Raw genomic sequence first — 12,095 nt, 5'->3', positions numbered from 1 at the left:
TTGACCTCATAACTGTGAGATCATGACCTGAGCCGAAATTAAGTCAGTCGCTCAACCAACTGAGCCACCCAGGCACCCCAAGAAATCCATTATTAAACTGGACCCAAGGATACTTCTTCCAAATTTTCAAATTCCAAATTTTCAAAACTGAACGATCCAGATTCTTATCTACATCACAGAACCCAAGGTACTCCAACTTAGAAACCAAATATTCTGTTATACATTTTTTTACAGCATTCTTGCTGGCTTTTTTCTCAACAAATAGGAGAAAAAATTCTCCAAACATAGTGTAAAAATAGCAATCAGTTTTCTAGCAAAATTATTCCACTACTGATGGTAGTTACACCTGCTTTAGTTCATAAAGAAATAAGAACAACTTGAGGCTATCTGTCATGTTCATTATTTATGAGGCTTTTCAAAAAATATTTTTAATTTATTTATATTTATTTTGAGAGATAGGCGGGAGTAGGGGTGGTGGGGAAGGGGCAGAGAGAGAGGGATGCAGAGAATCCCAAGAAGCCTCTGTGTCAGCAGAAAGCCCAATGCAGGGATCGAACTCACAAACAGTGAGATCATGACCTGAGCAGAAACCAAGAGTTAGACACTTAACTGACTGAGCCACCCAAGCGCTCAGGCTTTTATTCACATAGCTAGATACTATAAAGATAAAAAGAACACTTAACATAGAGCCCAAGCCATCAATGATTTCATAGAGGACAAAAAAGAGATTCAGAGTTTGTGATCTGGAACACAGACTCTCAAGTCTGAGAGTTACAAGAAATCTAAAAGCATTTCTATTTCTACTAACTTATCTAATCCTTAAAATTCTTTAGTAATCCTGAAAAGAAGTAAATTAGCTTCCCTAAATATGCCTTGGGCTAAGATCTTCCTACATATCCTGAGGTGGCTTATGTAGCTAGCAAAGTTTTAACAGTTACACGCAGATGAAATTTTTTCTGACACGTTTATGTATTAGTCATATCCCACTAGATGAAGATACTATAATATTTGAAGCCAACCATTAATATGTATTCCCTAAGTTTCTCTTCTTCAACGTTTAAGTATTATTCATATCAACATTACCCTGCTTGTCTTCCTCTAAAAGGGCTCTAATGTTTTTTGTTTTGCTTTTTTAACCCTTAAAAAAAAGGGGCTTTGAGTAGTATGGCAACAACAAAGAATAACTGAGAATCTCATTTTCTTTGTCCTTTCCTCTCTTAGTAACTAGTATGTAAGGTTTCCAATGTATGAAAACACCAAGTCCAATTTAACTGCTCAATAAATTCATCTTATCACATGTCCCCTCTAATTTGGGAGTGACACTATTTATATTGTTCTCACCTTCTCTATATCCAGGACTTTATCCTGCATCTCCTTTAGTGCACACTGAGACTCAGCTTCACTCAGACGAGCTTGGACCAATTCCTTCTCTAGTTGCAGCACAAAATCTTCATTGTAGTTGGAATTGCATTTATGCTACAAGTTATAGACGTATGATGAAATTCCACAGAAGTATGAACATATACATACAATAAAAATAAATGCAATTACACAATACAGTTATTAAGGGTAACCAAATGTAAAAGTTCCATCTACCCACTACTTCCAGCTTATCTCCTCCAAATGATTTTCCAAGGAATAAAAAAGTCCAGGCTTGGTATCTATAAAGACGATCACATTATTTTGTGTTGGTAACTATACTAAACAAATTATACTAAATTATATTATACTAAACAAATCTAATTCATGGAAGATAAATGTCTCCTTTTATTTTCCCATCCATCCAAATACTAAGAATTTGTTCTGACTCTATAGACATGCTCTGTACAGTAGGGTAGCCATTAGCCACATGTGGCTACCGAGCACTTGAAATGTGGGTTGAAATAGTCCATACTGAGAAAGGATATAAAATACAAACTGAATTTTAAGACTTAATATGAAATAAAAAGGCAAAATCACCTCATTAAGCATTTTTATATTGGTTAAAGGTTGAAATAATATTTTACATACAGAGTTTAAGAATATTAATTTCATCTATAATTATTAAGTACTCATTTTAAAATGGCATTTTAAAATGCATATGTGGCTCACATTATATTGCTATGGGACAGCACTGTTACATGCTACAGAAGTACACAGTATAAAAAAAAGTAAATATTTAACTGAAAATTCTCTTTTAATGTAACAGAAATAAAAATAAGGCATCCATAGTAATATGAACCATCCTAAATTGCAACAGAATAAAAATGTATTTGCTCTTAGAAATGTAGATCTCTTTAAGGATATGCATGAAAATCACTGCTAGAAACAGAGAAAGGAGTTGCTGCACAAAGAAATTAACCATGGAAGCATGAAACCTTTCCATTTCCCTTCTTGCTTTTTAATGTGAACACCAATGCAGCCATTTAAGAAATCCCTTTTTAAACTAGTTTCTATAAAAAGCTGTTTAAAAAAGCAAAAGACATATAATTCACCATTATGTAAGACTTCCTAAAAGAAACTATTATTTCCCATTTAATTTACACAGTAAAGAAAAAGAAAATCCCAAAAGAGTCACAGAGAACCACCTCCTATTGAACTAGCTTGAGTAAAGATTAGTTCCTTTCACTCTTCAATATATTAGGAATAAGACAGATATCAAATTAAAACTTTATTTTAAAACTAGTAAATGCTTAATTAAAACATGATATTCGCTTTCTCCAGTTACCCAAAAAGATGATTTTTAAAAATTAATAGTTCACTTACTAAACAAAATGAGGACTTTTTAATTCAATGTATTACACATTGTTTCTTCTAGTAATTTTGTGGCACCATTAAAACAGTATTTCTATGTAAGGAGTACATGTGTGGCAGGTATTATCACTTTAGTAAATACTTACCTTGCTAAATAGGGAAAAGGCACTCTTTTGTAATGACCACATCCAAACTGGAAGCGCCGTATTTTTTGTTTAATGAGATCATGGTTATTTCATGAGTAATACTAGAATTTTTTGCCTTAATCTAAAGCCCTGACAACTGTAGTCTGGGTTTGTTTGCCACAATTTTATATTAGGAGATACCCAGGAAAATATCAAACCCAAATGATCTATATGAGAATGAAATCACTGCTCTGGTATAAACCAAGTGATATAACTAAGCACAAAAAAAACTATACTAACATTGGGGACACATTTTTATCAATAAAATTTATAAAACATCGAATTATCTTCTATTGTTCAAGGAATAAATTCTAAATTCCATAGTTTACACATCTTATTTCTCCTTTCATATTTCCCTTCGAATTCAGGGTTGTTTCTTAATCCACTGTAAACTAGCTTTAGTTCTCATCCTGTACTGAAACTGTTCCAATCACTAACAACATCAATACCCAGTAATGGTATAAAAAACTCAATGGAAAGTCCTTTTATTCAGCTCTTACCTTCACTGGATAGTCTACTGAATCTGACTGACCATTGTTAAAACTTTTTCAATTTTGAGGTGCTACTCCTCCATAGTTCTACTGCCTATCTTCTCTGTTGCCTCTGCCAATTCTGCTACTTCATACAGGTATGTACGATTATATGTACATGTACATGTGTATGTGTCTATCAGTCCCCAGGGTTTCAATATTGTGTGTTTTCTCTTAATCTTTCTGTTTTCTTATTTTGTAGATTCATCCTATGTGATTTAATCCGCTATCTAATATAGTCTGTATGTATAGGCAGTATTAGCTGTTATCTCTATGTAGTCAGTATAGGCAGTGGATGAACTTGCCAAGGAAAATCTATGTAACAGTAAAAAGGGGAAAGTAGAAGGAAAGAGAGAAGGTAAGAAGGAGAATATGATGAAACTCTAGGGACAGTACACACATAGATACACAGAGTATATAAACTCAAATCTGTATTTTCAGCCCAGATCTTTCTACTAAGCTATAGATCCGTATTTACAACTAGCTACTGGTTTTCTCTGTCTGGTTGCCTGCATATTCACCTCACATTCAACATGTTACAAGTCAACTCCCCATCTTTTCCTCCTCGTGTATATACTATTTCTGCTAAGGATCCCACCATCTAACAACTGGCCAAGCCAAAACTTTCCCTCTTCTAGTCAACCCATAACATACCCAAACCTTTTCTTCCAGGTATCTCTTGAATTTGCTTGCTCCTCTCCATCTTCATTGTCATTGTTTTTATTCATGCCCTTTCTCTGAACTGCTATATTCTTAAATAAATTCCCTTTAAAAAAATTTTTTTTTCAACGTTTATTTATTATTCAGAGACAGAGCAGAAGCATGAGCATGGGAGGGGCAGAAAGAGGAGGAGACACAAAATCCGAAGCAGGCTCCAGGCTCTGAGCTATCAGCATAGAGCCCGACATGGGGCTGGAATTAACAAACCGGGAGATCATGACCTGAGCCGAAGTCGGACACTCAAGGAACTGAGCCACCCAGGCGCCCCACATAAATTCCCTCCTAACTATTGTAGCACTTACAGCATTATTCAATATTTTGTGTTACATACCATAGTAAATTATAATAAACACGGGGCATTTTTACAATTCTACCACCTGCACCAAGTAGATGTTTTCTGACCCTATTGTTTGGAGCTTGAGGAAGTTTTGATTCCGTGTCTATTAATACAAATATGTTAATGAAAATTATACAAGCATTGATATACTTAAAAAAAATATTCAGAATGAACCTAACACCACTAAGTTAATTTCACCCAATTATCAACTTCCTATATGGCAATTATTCCTGTCCACTTATATTCATATGCATTTTTATTGGACAAAAAGTATTTTCATTGGAATCATTCTTAATATTCATATAGGCTCTTCATTTATTGTTGCAGCTTAGGGAGTTAGAAAAAGTTCTGGCATTTGTTTGGTTGGCTGAAAAATGGACCAAAAGGTGGCTCACAGCGAATGAACTGGAAATGCCAGACGTGCCTTAGTTTAATGTAGAGGAAGGGAAAATTGGTAAAAAATCTGGGGAAGATACAGACAGACCTCTTTCAATGGGCTAAAAAACAAAAAGACATTTATTTGTTTCCCCTGTGAATGCTCACCAAAGGGTGACCTCAGCAGAGAATTTTAAAAATTAATTGGATAAGATGACCCATTCAGTGGTTACCAGTCAGCCTCTTTCCTCAGCCACCCAACATTGTCCAATAGGCTTATGAACATAGCAGCCATGGTGGGAGGGATGGAGGTTATGCATCTAAGCAACACAGACTTCCATTCACCAAGGTTATGGTCACTGATGAGAGTCCACTCTGCCAAGAGCAAAGACCAACACTGAGCCTCTGATATGACACCATTCACTGGGGTAACTTGCCAGCTATCTGGTGGCAGGCAGGTTACTTACAATGGACTGCTTTTATCATGAAAGGGGCAGCATTGTTCTTATTGGAATAGACACTTACTCCAGATATGAATTTGCCCTCCCTGCACACAATGCTTTTATCAAAACTATCACCTATGGACTTACAGAATGCCTTATCCATCATCATAGTATTCCACAAAGCATGGGCCCATGCTCATGGAATTCACTAGTCTTGACACGTTTTCTAACATTCTGAAGCAGCTGGGTTGACAAAACGGTGGAATGACCTTTTGAAGACTAAACGACAGTGCCAGCTAAATGGCAGTATCTTGCAGGGCTGGGGCAAGGTTCTCCAGAATGATGAATGTGCTCTGAATCCACTATGTGGTGCTTTTTCTTCCACAATCAGGATTCACAAATCCAGGAATCAAGAGGTGGAAACAAATCTGTCTGGAACACAAGAAGGTCCTTTAGAGAGTCTGTTAGTATTACCACACCCTGTGATTAAGGTCAATGAAAAACCAGGAAGGATTACTAATGGCCCAGACCCTTCAGGAATCAAGGTCTGGATTACCTCACCAGGCAAAAAATCATGACCTGCTGAAGTGCTTGTTGAAAGTGAAGGGAATACAGAGTGGGTAGAAGACAGTTATAAATATAAGCTACAATCACATGACAGAAATGAGGACTGTTATTGTCAAGAGTACTTCCTTCTAATTTTGCAAAGAACATGTGTTTTCTTTCCTCTCTTATTTTCTTATCATATAAGATGCAGGGACTTTATATCAAAGTATTTATTGTTAATTTTACATCACAGTATTTAAGTTATAGGATATCAAGAAGGGAAAACATTACTGAAAGACATTAACTTCTTTTCAGGGGAAGGTGTTAGTGCATTTTCAGTTGCGCACAGGATAACCGTATCATGTTAGGCAGAATTATGACCTTGTTGCTGTCTTTATGTAAATAAGTATGGTTTAAGGAGATGCACATGGTTGTGAAGTTGACAAGGGTTGGACTTATCATGGTTAATTTTTTGTGTCAACTTGAGTAGGCCACGGGGTCCAGATTAAAACATTACTTCTGGGTGTTTCTGAGGGTGCTTCCAGAATACTTAGTACATTGCCCTCCCAATGTCATTGGGCATCATCCAATCCACTGAGGGCCTGAACAGAACAAAAAGTGGAAGATACATTCCCTTGCTGCCTGCCTGAGCTGGGACATTGGTTTTCTCCTACCCTTGGACTGGAATTCACACCATCAGCTTCCCTGGCTCTTAGGCCTTTGAACTTGAACTAGAATTACACCACTAGCTTTCCTACAGAGGGTAGATCATGGGACTTATTATCCTTCATAATGACATGAGTCAATTATTCTCAATAAAACTATGTATGTGTCTTACTGATTGTTTCTCTGGAGAACCTTGAGTAATATAGGGTAAATTTTACAAATAAGATTAAATATATGGATTTAGAAGTTTTATTGTTCTTTGGGTTTTGGTCCATTTCAAATTTGACCCATTATAGCTTCTGCAATTTAACTCTTTTTTGGTTGTTATTTCTACCATTTCCAATTTTTTTTGGTTCAAATTTATTTATTTCTTCTTGTTTCAAATCTTTGCAGATCTAAATATGGTCAGGAAAGTGATACTTATGTCAGTGTTTAGTCTACTAAAAATTTTGCCAAGTCAGATTTACCTCTAAGTTTTGGTTTTTATTACTAACAGCCTATGACATTTCTCAAGCAAGCTGGTAGAATAATGGAATAATGTTAACATTAATCCTAATAATAGGTACCATTGAGCACTCATTATGTGCCAGGTATTACTGTAGAGTATCAACTTCCTTAAGTCTCAGCAAGCCTCTATTATACACAGAACTAAAGAAGTACCCTGATTAAGTATACACAACCAGTGAGTGGAAGAACTGGCATCAAAGTGGCAATGTTAACATATGCTGCTGTGGACTATAAACTACCTGTTTCAGTGTTTGGGTTTTTTTTTTTTTTTTCATTTTACACAGGAAAAAAGAAAATGTTATTTATAAAACAGAGGTTTGTTTGTTGAAGCCTTTTCACTCACTCACACTGGAAAAGGAGATGTCAGGAAAGGTGACTGGCACTACAAAGCCTGGGGGGGAAAAAAAAAAACTGCAGCAAATGTGGGTATTGTCACTTCCTTACCAGGACAAGTGCCATGAGGGGTAGAGGCTGTGAAACAGGTGAACACTGTGAACTTCCTAGTTCCATGTCTATTTAGGAGAACTAAGCATGGCTGGTCTACCTCATTCTATAATTTTTCCAGACCAAATAGACAAAGAAAAAACAAAAAACTAAAATCCTAAAACCAACAACATAACAGCAAAAACTTAAATATAAACCAAAACAAAAATTGGACTTTCATGAAGTTGACTTGAAATCAGGAAAAGAATGATCAACTTTTGAGAGGAAGGAAGAGAAACATCAAAGCCAAGCTCAGAGGTTTAACAGCACCTATCACACTGTGTCCAAACCTTGACCATTTCTGATACAGCTGTTCTGTTGTAAAATGTTCCTCTTCCACTCACTATAAACCTGGTTTTAAAGTTTATGGTAACAACAAAGATGATAGCGACTTGTATCTACTGAGTGTTCATTAAGTGGCAGGCACACCTTAAGTGCATTGTATTCTCACCTAACTTTCACTACAACCTCTACTTTCCTAATAAGGAAACTAAAAAGTCACACAGCAATTGGCAGTTCTGTTAATTGGGAGTATGGACTACAGAGCCCATGTTCTTAATCTTTAAGCCACATAAGGGTTGAAATATTATTAAGGCAATTAATATACTGTTTTAATATGTACTGTTCTAAGAATTAACGGTATAGTATTAAAAATGTAAGTATCTTGGGGCGCCTGGGTGGCTCGGTCGGTTAAGCGTCCGACTTTGGCTCAGGTCATGATCTCATGGTCCGTGGGTTCGAGCCCCGCATCGGGCTCTGTGCTGACAGCTCAGAGCCTGGAGCATGTTTCAGATTCTGTGTCTCCCTCTCTCTGTGACCCTCCCCCGTTCATGCTCTGTCTCTCTCTGTCTCAAAAATAAATAAACGTTAAAAAAAAAAATTTTTTTTTTTTTTTTTTAAATATAAGCATCTTGGGGCACCTGGGTGGCTTAGTTGGTTAAGTGTCCAACTCCTGATTTCCGCTCAGGTCATGATCTCACGAGTTGTGGGATCAAGGCCAGCACTGGGGTCTGCACTGAGCATGGAGCCTATTTGGGATTCTCTCTCCCTCCCTCCCTCTCTCTGGCCTTCCCCAGCTCTTATCTCTGTAAATAAATAAATAAACATTTAAAAATATATAAGCATCTAAAAATAATGTAAACATCTCACATAACGTTCTTATAACAAATTCTTACGGGGGCATGGGTGGCTTAGTCAGTTAAGCAACCGACTCTTGATATAGGCTGGGGCCATGATCTCACAGGATTGAGGCCCCTGTCAGACTCTGCAATAAAAAGCGCAGAACCTGCTTAGGATTCTCTCTCTCCCTTTGCTCCTCCCCACTCACATTCTCTCTCTCCCTCAAAATAAATTAAAATCATTCAAAAAATCTTAAAAAAAATAAAAAATTCTTAGAAAAGTGTATTTCATATTCACATTCGTAACCTGGACAAACATATGGTTTATCAAATGAAAACTGCTACAGTTATGATGGCTGGTAAGTCAGCAAGTGACAATTTATTTAAAAGTCTATAAATAATGAATGACTTCTCAGGGCACCTGGGTGGCTCAGTCAGTTAAGTGTCCGACTCTTGGTTTCAGCTCAGGTCATGATCTCGCAGTTTCATTAGTTTAAGCCTCGTGTCAGGCTCTGTGCTGGCACTGTGGAGCCTGCTTGAAATTTTCTCTCTCCCTCTCTCTCTGCCCCCCCAACCTCCTGCCACTCATGCTGTCTCTTGCAAAATAAATAAACTTAAAAAAAATTAAAACAAAAAATGAATGACTTCTCTACACTTAACATCAAGTTCACCTTTGTCAATGAATCTCAATGTTTCTGTGACACCAGCAATACCACTCCAATGAAACAGAATTTTGTTTAGTAGGTGAAGCCTCTGTTTTTCAACTCCATATGCTTTTCTGGCATTACAAAAATTACAAAAGTGAGTCGGAAAACCCTTAGTAATCTTTTTTGTTTGTGTCTTGAGTAAAACAAACAAATGAATTCTCACATTCAATGTTTGAAGACTATGTGAGTGATACAGTGAAAAGCAAAAATTTGTGTTTAGTGGAGAGGTTTCTTATATTACGAAAAAAAATCCAAATTGGAAAAAGGACTGTCTACACAAATATATCAAATATCACCTGAATTTAATTATAAATCAAGCAACTGAGTTCAAAACCTGTTCATTATATGTTCTATTTAGGAACCCACACGCTTCATGGAACTCTGTATTCTTTTTGTAGTTTTTAAAACAACTTTAATTAAACAATTAACTGTGTATTTTTTTTATTGTTTATTTTTGAGAGAGAGAGACAGACAGAGCATGAGGAGGGAAGGGGCAGAGAGAGGGAGACACAGAATCCAAAGCAGGCTTCAGGCTCTGAGCTGTTAGCACAGAGCCCAAAGTGGGGCTTGACCTCAAGAGCCGTGAGATCATGACCTGTGCTGAAGTTAGACACTTAACCCACTGAGCCAGCCAGGTGTCCCTGTAACTAATTTTTAAAATATCTACCTCTATGTATACAAACAATGACAGCAAGTTTGGCTGATGTGCTACTGCACTGTCAGAACTAAACTGTGCTTTTTATAGTAGGTAAGCAAACAATATTTGCTGAATAAATTAGTCAACTCTTGGTTTAAAAAACAACAACACGAAAAGTACAGCACAGGGAATATAGTCAATAATAATATAGTAACTTTGCATGGTGACAGATAACTACACTTATTGTAGTGAGCATTTCATAATGTATGGAACTGTTGAATCATCATGTACTATTGACACTAATGCCAACTACATTCTGATTAAATAACAACAAAACTCCCCTCTATTATATACTTTATGTTAACATGGGTAGTGGTAACTGAAGACTGCAAAAACAGCCTATAAAATCTATTTGTTTCAAAAATAACCACAATTTATACTAGCATGGAAATATGGTACATTTCTACAAAGCACCTGAAAAAACTATTACACAAGGCAAGTAGTCCAGAGTAGGAGTCTATACCACAAAACAAAAACAGAAAGGAAAAAATTAAGTAAAAAATCATAGAAACAGACTCACAGAGAACTGGTGGTTACCAAAGGGAAGAGTGTGGGGGATGGGTGACAGAGGTAAAGAAGATCAAGCAGTACAAACGCTCAGTTACAAAATGAACAAGTCACAGGGATGAAAAGTACAGCGTAAGGAATGTAGTCAATAATACTGTAATACACTTTTATTGTGGGTAAGCATTTTGTAGTGTATAGAATTCCTGAATCATGAGGTTGTACACCTGAAGCAAACTTAATGTGTCAACTGTACTTCAATTTAAAAAAGAATCTGTATCTTGCTCTCAGCTTCAGCATATGAATCCCAAAAAAGTCTGTAACTTCCTCTACCACATGCTCCAAATAGTTATTTTTTAAAAATCCAAGCAATATGGATGTACTATTTAAAGATCTACCACACTGAATATTTTTTTGAATAATTGGTGTATCCTTTTAAAATGACTTGCTCCCAACATCTTAAAAGTTATATACATCCCTGGGGCTCAGTCGGTTAAGTGTCCAACTCTTGATTTTGGCTCAGTTCATGATCTCAAGGTTACTGAGTTTAAGCCCTATCAGGTTCTGTACTGACAGTGCAGAGCCTGCTTGCGATTCTCTCGCGCGCTCTCTCTCTCTCTGTCAAAAAAAACAAACTAAAAAAAAAAAAATTAAGAAATCATATATATCCTTTAAGGTGGAAGTTTATCTCTGGTTATTTACACACTTAAACTGCAAGATTCTTTTCTTAATGCGGAAAAAAAAGTTAAGAAAACAATTACTTCCATGATGGTGGATGCTCATTTATTACTTAAGCTGATAACTACTGTAAAACATTTAATCTAGACTAAGGTCACAATTAGTTTTGGAAGAAAACTTTTGTCCAGATTTACAAGCATACTGATGAAAAGTGTTAAAAGTTTACTAAATGTGTAAAGTCATTACTCTATTTGAATTTTTAGACTTATGTAAACTTACCAAATATTACAAATTAATTGGCTTTTTCTTAAAATGTCACTGAAGTAGAGCTAAATCATGTTTAGAATGCAGGAAGAGATGTTAAACATTAACTTCCATATTCATAAAGAAAAGCAAACCTACTAGATAATCAGGTATCGGGTAATTCCTACTAATGCTGCTGAACAAATACTTTCTCTAAAATAAATTGTGCAGATTTCACAACTTCCACTGAGAAACTGGTAGTCTTTAGTTTATTAAACTTTATTCATGTGTTCAATTTAAGTAAGGTTAGTTTTTATTCTTCAAATCAAACCCTTGGCTCTTAAAAGTATCACATAATTCTTTCATGCTTTCTTCTAGAATTACAGCAAAAGGAAGGAATGTCAGAAGAAATCTTTTCTAGCTTCCCCTTAAGAACTTCCTAGTACAAAGGTCCCAAGAACTTCAAACTGCAGTCACTTCAGCACTCAGCAGCTTTAACTATTACAATTCTTCTTGTTTATGCTTGATCCTAACCAACAGACTGCTGGACAAAATTACTTACTCAGAATAAAATGAATGATAAGCACGTATGTGTAAGCCAAAAAAGCTTTTAAATAGACCAA

The 12,095-nt window shown here is 36.0% G+C and overlaps 1 protein-coding gene across 1 annotated transcript in view; it reads right to left on the bottom strand.

The window, feature by feature from the left end:
* EVI5 (ecotropic viral integration site 5) overlaps positions 1-12,095 on the bottom strand; it is a 240,691-nt gene that overhangs the window by 92,053 nt on the left and 136,543 nt on the right. The window contains exon 14 of the mRNA XM_047086056.1: positions 1,342-1,476. Within this exon, the coding sequence (XP_046942012.1) occupies positions 1,342-1,476 (135 nt within the window). The remainder of the gene's footprint in view (positions 1-1,341; positions 1,477-12,095) is intronic.

This window comes from Lynx rufus, unplaced genomic scaffold (genome assembly GCF_022079265.1).
Source record: "Lynx rufus isolate CCGP_SWC_20201006 ecotype Redwood Valley unplaced genomic scaffold, mLynRuf1.p SCAF_2, whole genome shotgun sequence".
In the NCBI taxonomy this organism is placed as follows: Eukaryota; Metazoa; Chordata; class Mammalia; order Carnivora; family Felidae; genus Lynx; species Lynx rufus.
The sequence above is the reverse complement of the archived record's forward strand: the minus strand, read 5'-3'. Positions and strand labels throughout refer to the sequence as shown.